The 16,847-nt window shown below is 50.8% G+C and overlaps 1 protein-coding gene across 2 annotated transcripts in view; it reads right to left on the bottom strand.

Annotated features, from left to right (window-relative positions):
- CCDC91 (coiled-coil domain containing 91) overlaps window positions 1-16,847 on the bottom strand; it is a 201,864-nt gene that overhangs the window by 120,504 nt on the left and 64,513 nt on the right. For both annotated transcript variants that reach the window (XM_084811385.1, XM_084811386.1), the window contains exon 7: window positions 7,712-7,789. In XM_084811385.1, coding sequence (XP_084667511.1) covers window positions 7,712-7,789 — 78 coding nt within the window. The remainder of the gene's footprint in view (window positions 1-7,711; window positions 7,790-16,847) is intronic.

Raw genomic sequence — 16,847 nt, 5'->3', positions numbered from 1 at the left:
AAAGTTGACCTGTATGTCATCCACACAGTGACGACGCCTCAGTCCTAAAACTCAAGATGGCCTCTCTCAATGGTTTCATGTAGATGTTAAACCAACATAGGAGACGAGATAAAACCTTGTGACACCCCATGGGCCAGAGACACGGAAATTCTTTACTCACCGGTAAATTTCTGTCCTCGTCGAGTGAAAGAGGGTAGCCAGTTTGGAGAAGGCCCCGCCACTGGGGCGGGAAGGCAGTCTCCAGCTTGAGCTTTTGGAGGAGGCGGGGCCTCCCCCACGCTCGCCAGTTGAGTCTTCCAAGTCATTGTAACTCCTCGGAAGCCCCTGGTCCTGACAGCCTTCGATCGCGCACCTTGACTGACGATCAGGCTGAGGAAGCAACAGTGGTGAAGCCTGCCTAGCCTATGAGTCACCTAGAAGGGGGCTGGCCTGGGTAGGCCTGGCTGGCCTCCTTCACTCAATGAGAACAGAAATTCACTGGTGAGTAAAGATTTTCTGTTTCTCCCACCAAGTGCAGGAGGCCAGCCAGTCTGGGAATGTGAACAAGCAGTTCATCCCCAGGTGGACCAACAAACCCTTAGGCCGGCCGCCTGTTAGGATTGTAGGGCCCTCTGGAGGACCCATCTGCTGAAGGCACCCTCTGCAGAGGCAAATAGGTTGATCTTGTAGTGGCATGTGAAAGTATGCACAGATGACCTTGTGGCCACCCTGCAGATCTCTGGTGGAGGTCTCCCCCAGAAGGCTGCTCATGCAGCCTTCCCTCTCACCAAGTAGGCCAATATTCCCTCTGGCATTGCAAGGCCTCTGGAGGTGTAAGCCACTGCGATGCACTCGCATAGCCAACTTGCCAGCAAGGCTACTAACAGCTTCTTGCCCATGGAGGATGGTCTGAAGGACACGAATAGAGTACTATGCTGCCTGTGGGGCTTGGCCCTATCTAGGTAGAACTTGAGGGCCCACCTGGCATCCAGAGTGTGCCACTCCCTCTCCTGGGGGTTGGGAGGGTGAGGGCAGAAGGATGGGATGACCAGCTCCTGGGCTCTGTGGAAGTCTGAATTGATCTTGGGGATGAAAGTTGGGTCCAGGCAGAGGACCACTTTGTCCCTGTAAAAAATTCAAAGCTCCTTTTCCCCCAAAAGAGCCCCCAGTTCAGAAACCCTCCTGGCGGATGTGATAGACAGAAGGAAAATCATTTTGAGGGTCCACACCTTAAGGGTGGCAGCCCCTAGGGGTTCAAATGGAGCTTTGGACAGTGCTTTGAGGACAGCACTGAGGGTCCACATGCAGAACCTCCTCACTGCGGAGGTTGATCAGTGAGGCTGCCCTGAGGAATCTCATAATGCCTATCTCCCCTAGTAGGGACCCCAAGGCAGAAACCTGTCTTTATAGTGTGTTTGTTTTGAGGCCTGCTGACAGGCCCTCCTGGAGGAACTCCAGGATGTCACCTATGTTAGTGGCTAAGGGTCCCCTTCCTGTTTCCTGGGCTCATTTGAGGAAGGCTCTCCAGGTGTATTTGTATGATCTGTTAGTGGAGGAGGGTGGGAACCACCTTTGATGAGTAGCCCTGGCCCCCAACAGTTTCTGCTCAACCTTCAGTCACTTTCAGGAAGCCTGGGTCTTGGTGCATGATCGGCCCTTGAGCCAGCAGGTCATGTCGGGGCAGCAGGGGCAGTGGTTTGACCATCGATAGGTTTATGAGGTCGGCGTACCATGGTCTCCTTGGCCAACTGGGAGCTATCAGGATTAGCTCCACCCACTGGTCCCTCAACTTCCAGATCACCTTTGGGATGAGGGGCAAGGGAGGAAAGCATAAAGAATATCCCCATCTGCTGGTCAAGGCATCTGTGAATTCAGCGCCTCTCATGAGGTAGCGGGTGGCGAACTTAGGGAGCGTGGCATTCTGCTGGGAGGCAGAGGTCAATGCAGGGCAGGCCTAACTGGCTCATCAGCCAACTGAATGAGTCTGGGTGGAGGGACCATTCCCCTGGGTCTAGGGACGTCCTGCTGAGCCAGTCGGCCTGGATGTTCAACATGCCTTTTAGGTGCTCTGCCTTGATGGAGCAGAGGTGCTTTTGAGCCCACGTGAATAGCATCATGGCCTCCTTCTGAAGGGATATGTACCAAGTCCCTCCTTGTTTGTTTATGTACGCCTTCACTACCACACTGTCTGTTCTGATTAGGACATCTTGTGACTCTAGCTGTGGGGCTAGGTGTCTCAGTGCCAGGCAGATGGCTCTCAGTTCCAGTAGACTGATGCTGAAGTGAGATTCCTCCCTGGTCCACAGGCCCTGGGCGTGACAGTCCTTGTAGACAGCACCTCATCCTGTGAGGCAAGCATCTGTGGTTAGAGTGGTAAATGTCAGGGTCTGGATGGGTCAGACCCCGACCCATCCAGACCCCGGTCAGGGAGCGAGAGACTTCTGCTGGGATTGTCACCACTGAGTTGTGGTTGGATGCTATTTTCGTCTAGAAGGCCAGGAGGAAGGATTGTAGGGGCCTTGCGTGGAATCTTGCCCACTGAACCGTCTCCTGGCATGAAACCATCATGCCCAGCAGCTTTGCCAGTTCTCTGAAACGGAACTTCTTCTTGGTCTGGATCCAGGCCGCCAGCTTGCTTACTGCAGTCTGCCTGTCTGGTGATGGAGTCATGGTGTCCTTGGTTGTGTCCAAGATCATCCCCAGGTGGAGCAGGGACTGTGAGGGTGACAGGGAGCTTTTCTTCTCATTGATGATGAACCCCAGGGACTGTAGGGTTGAAAGAGTGTTGCTGGTGTCCTGCATGCACAGTTTCCATGATGGGGAGAAGATCAGGATATCATCCAAATAGTGGTATAGATGGATTCCTTTTGACCTCAGTTGGGCCACTGGGTCCAGAAGGACATTTGTGAACACTCGAAGAGCTGTGGCTAGGCTGAAGGGAAGATCCTTGAATTGAAATTGCTTTGTTCCATAGCTGAAGCGCAGGAACCTGTGGTGAGATGGCTGGATGAGGATGTGTAGGTAGGCCTCTGACAGATCCACCACTGTTAAGAAGCCCCCTCTTTGGAGGCTCTCCTTTATGGACTTGAGCATCTCCATTCGGAACTTCTGTTTCCTCAGGCAGCAGTTGAGCCTCTTTAAGTCCAGAAGTGGTCTGTCCCCTCTCTCTCTGTGGTACCTTCTCAATGGCTCAGATCTGATGTAGGCGTTGTATCGCTGCAAAGAGTCCTCAAATGCCCAGCTGGGTCCTCCTGATGGAGAGAGCTGAGGAAGCGCTCCCTGGGTGGCCTCTGGAACTCTATGGAGGCCTCCATCATTTCAAGAACCCAGCTGGTCCAAGCAGAGCAGCCTCTAGGCATTTGAGAAGTCCTGCAGTCTCCCTCCCACTGGGAGAGACAGCAAGTCATGCTGTACCAGGATTCTTGCCTTGTCAGGCGGGGGAGTGTCCTCTGTGGGTGCCCGGCTTGGCCCTGGTGTCGTGTTGTTGCCTGGGTTTGCCCTCCCTGGGTACGTAGGTGGAAGGGAAGGATGGCCTGAAAGGACAAAAGGGCTTGGGCTTTGCCCGGAAGTGCTTTGTTTCTTTCTTCACTGGGTTCGGCAAACCTTTCTTCTTATCCTTTGCCTCCACCAGGAGCTTGTCCAATGTCTCCTCAAATAGGAGCTTACCTGAGCAGGGAACACTCACCAGAGTGGATTTAGTTTTGGTGTCCACTCCCCAAATGCACAGTCAGATGTTCCTTCTTGCCACCATGTTAGCTGCTGTTGCTTTTGCTCCCAGCTGGAAGGAGTCTAGCGAGGCATCGGCCAGGAACGACGCTGCCCTCACTATATCCTGCATGGTATCGTGAGCCTCCTTCCCCAGGTCTCTGTCATGGAGAAGTCCATTTGCCATCATGAAGATGCCTCTAGTGACAATAGTTGACGTGGTCACTACTTGCATGGATGTGACTGAGGCCTCGAAGCCTCTGCGGAGTGCTGCCTCAGCCCATCAGTCGTGCTGGTCCAAGGGGAGCTCGTCTTGTTCTGAGGTTAGAAGAGTCTTGGAATTGAGAGTTGCAACGAGTTCATTTACCCTCAGGGTGACCAGGACCTGCATGGCATCCTCTTGCAGGCGGTGAAGTGTCTTAGATCTGGTTGGCTCAGACCACTCCTTGAGCAGTACCTCTTTCAGGCTTAGTGGGAGTGACACATTCGGGTGAAGCGGGGGGGGGGTCCTTGATAGGAAGACCACTGCTGCCCTCTTTGCCCGGCCCGGTGTGTGGGGGTTCTTCTTGGTCTTTAAGCTCCAGGATGTTGAGGCATTTGGAGATCATTTTGGTAAAGACTACTGCAATGCACTTTATGTGGGGCTGCCCTTGAAGATGACTCAGAAGTTGCAGCTAGTGCAAAATGCAGCAGCTAGACTGCTGACTGGAACACCCCATAAAAACCATATAACACCGGTTTTAAAGGAATTGCACTGGCTGCCAATACGCTTCCGGTCGGAATCCAAAGTTTTGGTGATGACATTTAAAGCCCTAAGCAGCTTGGGGCCTCGATATTTGAGGGAGCGCCTCTCCCTATATATGCCTGTCCGAGAACTGAGATCTGTTGGAGGGGCCCTCCTCTGCGTCCCACCAGTACGAGACATATACTATGGTGGGACATGGGAGAGAGCCTTCTCTGCTGTGACACCCCGGTTGTGGAATGCCCTCCCCTTGGAAGCCCGATTGGCGCAGACATTGGTCTCATTTTGGTGCCAAGTAAAAATGTGGCTTTTTACCAAAGCCTTTGAGGGCTAAATGCATTCCCCAGCACATTGTTTAAACTGTTTTATTATTTTAGATTTTAACTGGTTTTAGCTTGTTTAATAGTTTAATATGTTTTTAGGTGTTTACATTATTTATTGTTTTATACTGTTTACATCGATTTTATCTGTATCCCGCCCTGAGATCTTAATGATATAGGGTGGGATAGAAATGTTTTAAATAACAAAATAATAATAAAATAAAGGCCTCCAAAGGGAAAAGATAGTCAGGGGGGGAGGCTTTTCCTTGGGTTTATCTCCCTCTGAGGGGTCTGCCTCCTCAGATTCTGATGAGCTTGCTCTGGAGGAAAGCGATCTGGAGCTTTAGGAGTCAAAATCAGGGGATGAGGAAGGGGATCTGTCCCTCCGTCTCCCCTCTCCGTGCCTCCTCCCCTTCTTTTTTTTGGTTAGAGGGCAACAAGGATCTGGTGTGCTTCCTCCCAGTAAGGCCCGTTTGAGTTGGACTGGGAGCTGCCCAAGGCATCTCTCCTCCTCCTCCTCTGCCTGCTTCTCCTAGAGTGGGCACGAGGGGTGGGGCTGTGGCTGCGCCCCCATTTGGAGCATGACCTGCTGCGCTGGTCGTCCATGGAGCTGCAGCTGGATGAGCGCGAGCAACAGCAGGTGCGCCACCTGAGTTGGACCCTTTCCCTGGATGTGCTACTGTGGGAGCGCTCTTTGTGCCCGGCCCCTTTTGAGGGGGCACCCCTACATCTGATCTGGTGGATGGCCTCCTCTAGGAGTTGCAGCATGGACCTTTCCCCCTCCTAGAGCTGGGGTGGGGGTTGGCCCTCTGGATTGGGCCTACAGGCGCGCTCCAAGCCCTCTGCTCCTTCTTCTAGCCCCCCCCCCCGTGATGGAGAACGTCTGGGGCTGGAGTCCTCCATTTCCCGCCCTTTCTTGGATTCCTGATTTGGGGGAGGGTGGCTACTCAGGCGGGGCCTTGAGCAGATTGTGTCTGGGTGGGGAGAGAGGGAGGGAAGGGGGGCATTCAGAGTCCCTGCTGCTGCCTGGGCTCAACCTCTCCAAGCCTCTCCTGCTCTCCTTCGGGGGGGGGGGGGCAATGGAAGCCACTGCAGGCCCTTGCAGGATCCGCCGTTCAGGCAGGCCTTACTCCAATGTTCCCACGTGGCTGTCTGGGGGGGGGGGGGACAGTGGTGCCATGACAGGCCTCAGACCTGCAGCCATGAGCTCCCTCCGCTCTCGTTGGGAGAAGCTGGAGCATTGGGGTTTCCCTGGCACCTGTGCAGCGGCAGGCAAGAAGCCCATGGGGGGCTGGTTCCATCTCCCCTCTGCGAGCCGGCCCTCTGCATGCCAGAGGAGTAGTCGCCTCCCCCGTGTCACAACTGAAGGTCGCTTCCTCTCTTCTTTCTTCTCTTTTCTTTTTTGTTCGCTGCTCCCGCTGTGTGAGAGACTCAGAGACAGCTGCCTCCCACCACGAGGGAGGGGCACGGGGGAGGTCCTGCCTCCTCCGTAAGCTCAAGTTGGAGACTGCCTTCCCGGCCCCAGAGGTGGGGCCTGTCAGGGCTGTATCTGAGCCCACAGAGTCCCAAAGCAGCTCTGATTCTGAGGAGGAGAGACAACTCGTGAGGGAGGAACTCTCTCAGACTTCAGAGGTGCAGCTGGAGGGGGAGCCCCCCCTTTTCACATCCCTGGGAGCGACAGTGAACCAGGCGTGGAAAGGGAGGAACAACCTGAACTTTAGATGCGAGGCGCAGGCACAGGCACAAACGAAAGATCACAGGGGCTGAGCTTCAGCGCTCAGCCCAATTGGCTCGACGTCAACAGCTGCGCCCAGAAGCATCATGGGAGAGGGGGAGATCTTCCCCTCCCACCCCTAAAGTTCAGAGATTTTTCCCAAATGGAGATCAACTGATGTCCTAACCCTTAGAAACCCCTAGATGGCTGTTCCTTTGTAGTTCCTCTGAGTCTCAAGCAATTAGCATCTGTATGCCTCATTAGGATAAATGGAATTAAAGCCTTGGAAAACAGCCCTGTTGTCTGAGTGTTGATTTTGGCTATTGGAGAATTCAGTAGGCAACAGGGGCATCCTGACAGGGCCTTCCCCAGACTGGCTGGCCTCCTCCACTCGCTTGGAGAACATGAGGTAGAACAGCAGTCTCCCAGCACCACCTTCTGGGACTGACTCTCCAGGAACAAACAGAGCCTCCGAAGTACAACGTCCCCCAAACCCCTCCGTGCCGGTCAGCCCAGAAAGTTACCATGGTCAACGGCATCGAAAGCCACTGAGAGATCCAAAAGACCAGGGTAGTACTTCCCTCTCCCCCGACACACCATCTGTCTTCTGCCACAGGTCATACATGATGATGAGCAAGGAAACCTCAGTTGCAAATCTGGGCCAAAAGCCTGACTGGAATGGAATCAAATAATCAGTGTCATCCAGAAATCCCTGGAACTGAGATGCAGCCATACACTAAAGCACTTTGTCAGCACCCCTTCCCGAACCTTTAGAATCGAGGCAGACACAGACTGCTTGGAGGGGCCTCCTGCCTCTCTTCTTCGTGCATCCCAGCCCTTCGCTGCCTGTTGCCCAGTCCCGTCCCCCCCGCACAAGGAAAAAGCGCCTCCCCTTGTGAAAGGGGGATGAGGCAGCAGGTGGCAGTGGGCTTCAGAGAAGACTGGAGAGGTCCAGCAGAACTCTGCTCCAGGGAAGGCACTGCCCCCGTCACGCTATCTAGACAGGTTGTTCTGCATTACCCTAGCAAGACAAGATATACACAGACATCACTGAAGAATCTTTTTCGAATTTACACTCCTACCATCTTCCTGAAGGATGAGGACAATGGCAGCTGGCCATAATTCACAGAAAAAAACAGAAACCCCGAGTTGCTAGGCTGCGTCCTCCGAGTCCTTCCTCCTCAGAAAAGCCTCCCAGCCATCCAAACAAATTTATGAGCCAACGCTGGAATTGGTTGTGAAGACATTTACCTTGAATTCCTCCACAATAATAGCCAAGGCATCATGACCAGCTCTTCTCAAGTCTTCCAACTCAAGTTTATGCTTCTCCTGTAATCAAATACATAATCATACATTAATGTTAGAATTAACATTACTGTTAAAATCTGTTCAACTCTTCACCTAGTCCACTAAACACAGAAAAGTATCACAGGCCTTTCTACTTGTCACACAGGCGGCATTATTACCAAAGCTTCCAGGATCCCTGTTTTAGTACTGAGGTAGGAATGCAAATTACAATTTAGTAGAACCTACGTTGGTACCACTGAAAATGGTGGCAGTCCATGGGGGGAGTATAACATAAAAAGCACAAACAATGGAGCAATATCTGGGGTAAGGCCACTGTGAAGGTCAAAATAACCGTGTCCACTGTGCTCATGCTGTGATCTGTGCTTCATCCCATCTAATAGGTGATGTATGCCAGAGATGGTTTGAACATGTGGGTCAGATCCTTATTAGAAGCCCCCAGTGGTTCACAGACACACCTTATTCCTTGTTAGCCTAAAAGGGAATACAACGTACTGTATTTCAAATTTAGACCTTAATACCTATATGAAAATCAGAAGAGGCAGGTTGCCTGCCTGTAACCGGAATTCATCAAGCGGCCATCAGTGCAGTCAGTGCAAGGCTCTACGCCTGCACAGAGCATCGCTGGAACTTTCTAAGCCTTCAGTTACAGAGACGGCCTTCACTCACTGGACTCCTAGCATATGCCCTAAGGTGCAGACCAAGAACTTTACCATCCAGTTCTTTCTACCCAGCCGTGACAGTAGACACAGGAGGGCACCAACAATGACAGTGCCAAACAGCCATGACAGTGCCAAATGATACAATGAGCCAGCCATGTGATGTGGCTGCAAAAAAGGCAAATGCTATTTGGGGCTGCATTAATAGAAGCATAGCTTCCAAATCCCGGGAAGTACTAGTTCCCGTCTACTCAGCACTGGTTAGGCCTCCTCTGGAGTACTGTGTCCAGTTCTGGGCGCCACACTTTAAGAAGGATGCAGACAAGCTGGAGAGGGTTCAGAGGAGGGCAACAAAGATGATCAGGGGACTGGAAACAAAGCCCTATGAGGAGAGATGGAAAGAACTGGGCATGTTTAGCCTTGACAGGAGAAGACTGAGAGGAGACGGGATAGCGCTCTTCAAGTCCTTGAAAGGTGGTTCCAGAGAGGAAGGCCAGGATCTCTTCTCGATCATCCCAGGGTGCAGGACACGGAATAATGGGCTCAAGTGACAGGAAGCCAGATCCGGCTGAACATCAGGAAAAACTTCCTGCCTGTTAGAGAAATGCAACAATGGAACCAATTCCCTAGGGGGGAGGTGGGCTCTCCCACACTGGAGGCGTTCAAGACGAGGCTGGACAGCCACCTGTCAGGGATGCTCTGACTTGGATTCCTGCACTGCGCAGGGGGTTCGACTCGATGGCCATGTAGGCCCCTTCCAACCCTACTATTCTATGATTCTATGATGGTACCAGTAACGGAGAAAGAAAATGAGTTGTATGACTTCACAGATGCCTGCATGAAGAACACCTCTCCAAAGGGAGAGGGTCTTTTCTGCAGTGCCCCCACATCTGTGGGATATATTAACAGCTAGGGTCCATCAGGCCCCATCATTACAGGCCTTTAGTAAAGCCTTAAGACCCATTTGATTGTGCTGCTTTACTCATGAAATATGTTTTACTGGGCTGATGATGTTTTTTAGCTGAAATTATTTACAGAATTTGGGTATACTTGGGGGCTGGATGTTTGTTGTTTCTGTTATTACTGTGTGTTTCTTTCGGTGATGTTTATTGCTATTTGTATTTTTATCTTGGAAGCCGCCTTTAAAGGGTTGTTATCCTTAAAGGCAGCCTAAAAATATTTTAAAATAAAGCAATTTTTCTTTCTTCTTCATGGCCTCTGCAAAATCCCACAACTGAGTGACTCATAAGTCGAAAACCTGAGGAGAGTGCTGGCATCATCATTAAAAGAGGCTCTTAAGAACACCTCTTCTAAATGCAGCATCAGCACAAGCTTTCCATGGCATAAGGCTTGATAAATGTGAGTGGGGTTGACCACAGTTTTGCAGGGTTCAGACAGGACTATTTCCTTGGAGGTGGGGGATATATGTGTGTGAAGATGATAAAGGCAGCTTGCTACCTGCAACTGTGGTTCTTCGGGTGGCCATCTGTGCATTCACGCACAGGGCTCTGTGCCTGCGCGGAGCCTCGTTTTGGGAAACTTCTACAGTGGAGGAGTGTTTGGCAGGAGCCCTTCCCCCACCGTCCGGTATGCATTTCCCTAGAGTGCTCCTGCTTCTTCCCTCAGTTCCTCGAGACCGACATTGCAGCCTCGTAACTGAGAGAAGTAAACACTTCGGTAGCCGATATCTGACTCAAGTATTTCACCAAAGTGGGAACAGTGGGTGGGCTGTGTGAATGCACAGATGACCACTCAGAGAACTACAGTGGCTGGTAGCAACCCGTCTTTCGTTTTCGTGATCTCTGTGCATCACACATATGGGCGAATAGCAAGCTAACTTACAATGGAGGAGGGTGGGTGTCCTATTACAAAATAGATGACAGGATGGCTCAACCAAAGGCACAGTCAGCTTTTGCTCGAGTGTCTAACTTGTAGTGCTTCACAAAGGTAGACGGTGTCGATCAGGTGGCTACGTGGCACAATTAAAGGATGGAGACCCCTCTGTCGAATGCTAGAGACGTCACTACTGTGTGAGTAAAGTGAGCTCTAACTAGGGCAGAGAGTTTGAGCCCAGCCAGCTCATACAGCAGCTCGATAGTCTTAATGATCCATGAAGCAAGGTGCTGGGTGGCCAGAGGCTGGTCTTTCCGCTTGCTGCCATAGCAGACAAAGAGTTGAAGGGACAAACGAAATTGTTCAATTCTCGCCTTGTAAAAAGCAAGGGCACGACGCAAATAGAGCGTGTGTAGGGTCGACTCCAAAGGCGTAGAAGGAGAGGCAAAGAAAGCAGGTAGAACAACGTTCTGATTCAGAAAAGCAGGTTCAGGTCGAAGCACTACTTTATCTCGATGAAAAGTGAGATATGGCTGGTCTACCCTGACCGCGCATAGCTCGCTGGCATGGCATGCAGATGTGATGGCCACTAGAATACCACCTTCCAGGAAAGGAGCTGTAAGTCCACAGCAGCAAGTGACTCAAAGGGCTTCAATGAAAGTGCTTTTAGCACAACAGAAAGGCTCCAGCTCGGTACCATAGAGTGGACCAGAGGTGCCAAATTCCTGATCCCTTTGAGGAATCTTTTTGCAGCCGGATGCGAGAAAGACTGAAAATCCCTCAACCAGGAGGTGAAATGCAGACAGTTAAACACTGGAGGAGAGTTTGAGCCCTTTCTCAAAAGGAGATAGGAGGAATGGGAGGATCTGGTGCACAGAGGACCATCCTGGATGGAAATTCTGCTGACGAGCAAATGCCACAAAAATAGTCCACTTTCCTGAATAGGAGCGCCATGTGGAAGGTTTCCATGTAGTGTCTTATGTTCTCTGCACCCCAGCCAGGACTGCACGATTGTCAGTCACCCAATTCTCCTTGCTGTCATGCAAAAAGTCAACAGATCTGGGTATCAAATCCGACTGTCTTCCCTGGTGAGGAGAGATGGAGTCGATGGGAGCCATCAATACTGACCTTGTGCCATCCTCATAAAAGGAGCAAACCAAGGCTGACGTGACCACAAGGGTGTTATCAGGATACAGTCGGTACCATCCATCATGGTCTTTGCCAGGACTCTGGTTATTAACAGGAATGTCAGAGTGGAAACTGAGCCCATAGAGCCCCAAAGCAGTTCTGATTCAGAGGAAGAACAGCAATCCGTGGGAGAGGGGCTCACTCATCTCTCACAAGCACAGCAGCTGGCAGAGATTCCTCCTGCCAGCATTCCTGGGAGAGATAGTGACCCTGGCAGCGAGAGAGCGCTGGAGGGGGGCTTGCTGGATGCTCGGCGCAGACGCAGGGAGCGACGACAGATGGAGGGCGCGGAAAGGAGGCATAGCGCTCATTTGGCGTGCAAACAACGGTCGCATCCCAAGGACCCAAGGGAAAGAGGGAGGATCTCTCCATAGCCCATAAGTTCAAAGTCTTCCCGCGCGGTTCTCCTTCAAACAGGGACCAACTGTCTTACCTGGAGCTTAGGCTACTCTGCTATCTATCCCCAGTGCAGTTGCTTGCTTAGTCACTAGTGATTAGTATCTGTAAGAGTCATAAAGTAATAAAGGAATAAAGCCTTGGAAAGAATCCTTGTCGTCTGTGTCCTGAGTTGGCTATTGGAGGGGACTGCAAGAGGCAGCTAGGGCACTCCTGACAAGGAAGGGAGGAAAGATGTAGAACAGAGCTCCTACCCATCGAAAAACAAAGGCATCCCCCATCAAACTCAGGCCTTGTCCCGCTCTGGTGCAGAAATGGTGACACATTGTTCATTGTGGCAAATTAGTCAACCCCTGGTATTCCCCAATGCTTGAAGTGTGTCAAGTTTCCCAATCCCCCAAGCGCATACACTCAGGCTATCTGACTCCAGACATCCAAATCAGCGAGATTTCTTTATTGCAGGGAATCCCATGGCAAAAGCTTAAAGGTTATACTCTTCAGAATCTTATAGCTGATGATCAGTAGCTAGAGGCTCTATGTAATTTCAGAACAGTCCAAAGCTAAACACTACTACCGTGACTGAGATCTTCATCAACATGGTTTCCCTACTGCCATCTCCACGGTTCTGAACACAAGGGAAGGGACTCGGGATTCCTAGCATACTTAACCCAGGCAATCCATACATGGGGTTCCAACCCCGGACAAGGAATGGAATGCTTCTTGGAATGACCCACCAGACAATCAAGGGATAAATTCTTGAAAGGCCTAAACAAAACCATACCCATAGAGAGTCCAACTTTGAATATTTTGTTAGTAACTCCAGGCTACATGGTCGAGGCCTATCAAGATCAAGGGAAGAGTAAACCCAGACACACAGGGAGTTCCGTGCTACTGCTTTCACATTGGTAACTCCACACTGCATGCGTCCAGGCAACGGAAAGTCCAAAAAATCAAACCAAGCTTGCCAGTACACCAAGCTGATAACAAAAAAAGACACACAATCCACAGCAAATGAGAGTTGACGTCTATGAAAAGCCTCACAGTACTTTTCATGGCGAGTCTTTAGCAAATCAAAGTTCCAATTAAGGGAGAGTGCATGTGCAGAGTGCCTCCAAAAGCCCAGATGAGGATGGATCCAAACAGAGAAGGCTTTGGGCAATGAAGACGAGATGTTCCTAGCAAAGGCGCCTTTGCATCAGTTTAAAAGGGAAGGTGTGACTGTAGGACACCCCCTCCGGATCCCTTGACAGACAAGGGCCTGTAGCCTTTCAGCAAGGCCCCTGTCTGAACAGGGCGTCACTGCTCAGCCCTCCAGCAGTGACGCTTCAACCTGGGCGACCCTTCTGTAAACCACGCCCCACCTCTGTCAGCTTCTTGCAGGCAGCTTATAGCCTCCCTGCCTGCCAAGGCCAGACCAGCAGGTAGACAAGGAGTTGGGTGACTCCCCCGGCTCTGCTCTGAGAACACTGGCAGAGATGAGCTCACACAGACGCTGACACTCCAGAGGCTGAATAGGCCCAGGCCCTTCCAGGCGACTTCTACTCAAATCCTGGCTATAACCTACAAGGCCCACTGCAGTGCTGAAGCTGGGCCCTGACACTGAGATCACTCAGAACTGACCTGTTCATCTCCCATTCGTGGGAGGTCAACATTGTCCAGCTGAGCTGATGGGCCAGAATAGTGTCCACACATGCTACATGGTATGTGTCAGGAGCCCCCTTGCTACCTTCTGAAATCCTCAAGTGGCCAGAATCAACACGCAGACAAAAGGGCTCTTTTCCAAGGCTTTATGTCCATTCAGCCTAATGATGCTTACAGACGCTAATTGCCTGAGCCTAAGTGGAAAACTCAAAGGAGCAGCCTACCAGGGGATTCTAGCCTTAGGGAGTCAGTTGGTCTCCATTTGGAGGAAAAGCGCGGCAAGCCTCTGAACGTAAGGAGTAGGAGGGGAGAGTCCACCCCTTTCCCATGGGTCATCGAGGCGCAGCTGTTGTCATCGCACCAAGTGGGCTGAGTGCCTCCTCTTGGCGCCCGCAACCTCCCGCTTGTCTCTGCACCTGCGCCTCACGTCTAGAAGCTCAAGTTCTCCCTCCCTCTCCCTGCCAGGATCACTGTCGCTCTCAGGAATGTGAGCGGGGGGGGGGCTCTCCCTCCAGCTGCGCCTCTGAAGAACGAGTGGGTTCCTCTCCCACGGATTGTATCTATTCCTCAGAATCAGAACTGCTTTGGGACTCTATGGGCTCAGATCCAACCCTGACAGTATGCACCAGACGAAGATCTTGAGTGTAAGGGTGAAAAGCATAAGCGACCTGGTACCTCCTTGCTTGTTCAGATATGCAATCACGGTTGTGTTGTTCGATGTTACCTGGACCTGCCTGCCTGTCAGGTCCAGTTCGAAAGCATGAAGTGCTTTGTCCACTGCCCTTAGCTCTAGAAGGTTTATGTGGTGAGTGGCTTCACTGGTGGACCTCCTGCCATGCACTGTCAGAATTCAGCAGTGTGCCCCCCTTCCTGAAAGGGATGAATCGGTAGTCAGAACCACAGACAGGGAAAACTGAAGGAACGGGAGCCCCCGATCCAAGTTGGTTGGTACTGACCACCACTGCAGGGAGTCCTTGACGTCAGATGGAAGTGCCAGAGTTACTTGGCAAGTGTCAAACTCATTGTTGAAACAGCAGATGAACCAATTTTATAAGGGTCTCATCCGTAACTGGGCATAGCAAACAACCGCCACCATAAACTCCAGTAAGCACTGAATTTTGTACACTGTGGTCTATTTGTTTGCCAGTATATCTGAGGCACAAGCAACTAGTACTTCCAGTCTGCTATTGGGTAGGAAAGCTTGTCCAACTTGGGAATTCAACAGTGTTCCTATGAACATTATGTTCTGGTTAGGCAAAAGATGAGACGTCTCCAAGTTGATATACAGTCCCAGACTTATGAGAAGATCACAGGTCACGTCTATGGACCTCAGCAGTTGAGATCTCGTTGACACCACCCAAAGCCAGTCATTAATGTAAGGGTAGACCTCCACACCCTGCAACTGAAGATGGGCACACAAGACTGCCATACACTTCGTAAATACTCTCAGAGTGCCGGCAAGACCGAAAGGCAGAACTCTGAATTGGTAGGTGTTGGTACTGACGGCAAAGCGCGGGTAGTGCTGGTGGGACCTGTCTATGGTGATGTGGAAGTAAGTGTCCTTGAGGTCGATAAAGGCAAATCAGTCTCCTTGAGAGAGGAGGGGAAGAACAGACACCAATGTAACTGTGTGGAATTCCTTGGATGAGATGTACTTGTTGAGTTGCCTGAGGTCCATTATCAGTCGAAGACTGGCATCCCTTTTCGGTACCATGAAGTATCGGGAATAAAAACTGTCTGTCAGGTGGTTGTGCAGAACCAGCTGGATTGCTCCTTTGTTGAGAAGGGTCTGAAGCTCAGTAAGAAGGACTGGAGATGGAGCGGTCACCTTCAAGGTCCCGAGTGGACGGATGGTGTTGATCTGATACCCTTTCCGGACTATCGATCTGATACTCTTTCCGGACTATCGTCAGGACCCATGAATCAGTTGAGATGCCTCACCAGGCTAGATGGTATTGTGACAGGCACGTCCCAAAGGTTAGAGGTTGTTGGCTGATTGAATGAGGAGAATCAGCAAGTCAAAGGCACATTTGCCCCTGCTGTCAGGTTTCCTATGGTAGTCGCAGGACCTGGATAGCTAGAAAGACTTCCCTTGCCTGCTCAATTGTGGTTATTGCTGTCGCTGCTGACCCAATCCAGTGTTGTAAGGCTGGCATCGAGGGGTCAAAGACTGATATGAACAGCAATACCTAGGTTGCTGCTACTGTTTCGGGAGAAATCCCATTTGGCGGGCTGTGGAATGAGTTTTCTGGACTGTGTCCAAAGCTTCATCTGTCTTTGACTTGAACAGCCCTTGCTCATCAAATGGTAGATCTTCTATTCTTGCCCTTGTTTCTTGAGGGAGACCAGAGGATCGAAGCCAAACATGCTGTCGAAGGGCAACTGAGCTTTCAAGTTGCAATCTGTCTGGTGGCGAGACATATTTATTTGTCGCCTCGATAATTTCAACGCTTCAGCTCTGAAGAGGCTACCCGTTTCCTTTTTATCATCGGGCAAAAGATCGAGCAGCTTGCCCACTTTGTCCCACAACAGCAAGTGGTAACCTGACATCACCACTTGATAGTTAGTGAACTTCAGGCCCATCGATGCAGAAGAATGAAGTCTCCTGCTGAGTAAATCTAATCTCCTCCCCTTCTTGTTGGTGGGAGAGGAATGTGTTTTCTTTGATTTGCCTTGTGCAGCCTCAACTATCATAGAACTGGGTGCGGGATGCTTGAACAAGTATTCTGCATTAGCGTCCTGCAGACGGTACATCCCTTCCAAATGTTTCGATATTGGAGGCACTGTGGAAGGGGTATTCCAAGATTGTTTGATGGTTTTGTTGAGGGTAGGCAGCAAAGGAAGAGCCGCAGGTTTATAAGATTCTGCATTTACAGCATCAAATATGGGATCCTGGATGGATGGCATTGCTTACTTTGTTTCAAGTCCCAGAGCTTGTGCATATGCATTTTGTACACATTTCTAATATACGTATTTTTGTACGCAATTTTGCCTAAAACAGTGCCTTTTCTTTGTTAGTTTCCTTAACATATACACTTTTGTGCACACTTTCCCCTAAGATATGCATTTATATATGCATTTGTTGATTGGACTGTACTACAAAATTCAGAAATGTTGTAATATCAAAGTATAACTGTGTTCATATATTGGTTTGGGAAGTGGAAGTTGGGAATGTTTCACATTAAAATGTGAAACGAACGAATTTCTCTATTATCTGTAACACCCCACACCCACCTCACCCCACATACCACACACAGGATTATCTCCCCCACACACATGCAGCAGTTAAGCTTGGAAAAAGCCTTCCATTGGCTCCAATGGAAAGCTATTTTCAAGCCTAATTGTGGTGCAGGCGGGGTGGGGTG

The sequence above is a fragment of the Heloderma suspectum genome, chromosome 7, assembly GCF_057233095.1.
Source record: "Heloderma suspectum isolate Gila_16-S chromosome 7, 16-S_ref, whole genome shotgun sequence".
Classification (NCBI taxonomy): domain Eukaryota; kingdom Metazoa; phylum Chordata; class Lepidosauria; order Squamata; family Helodermatidae; genus Heloderma; species Heloderma suspectum.
This window is presented reverse-complemented; position numbering and strand designations above follow the sequence as displayed.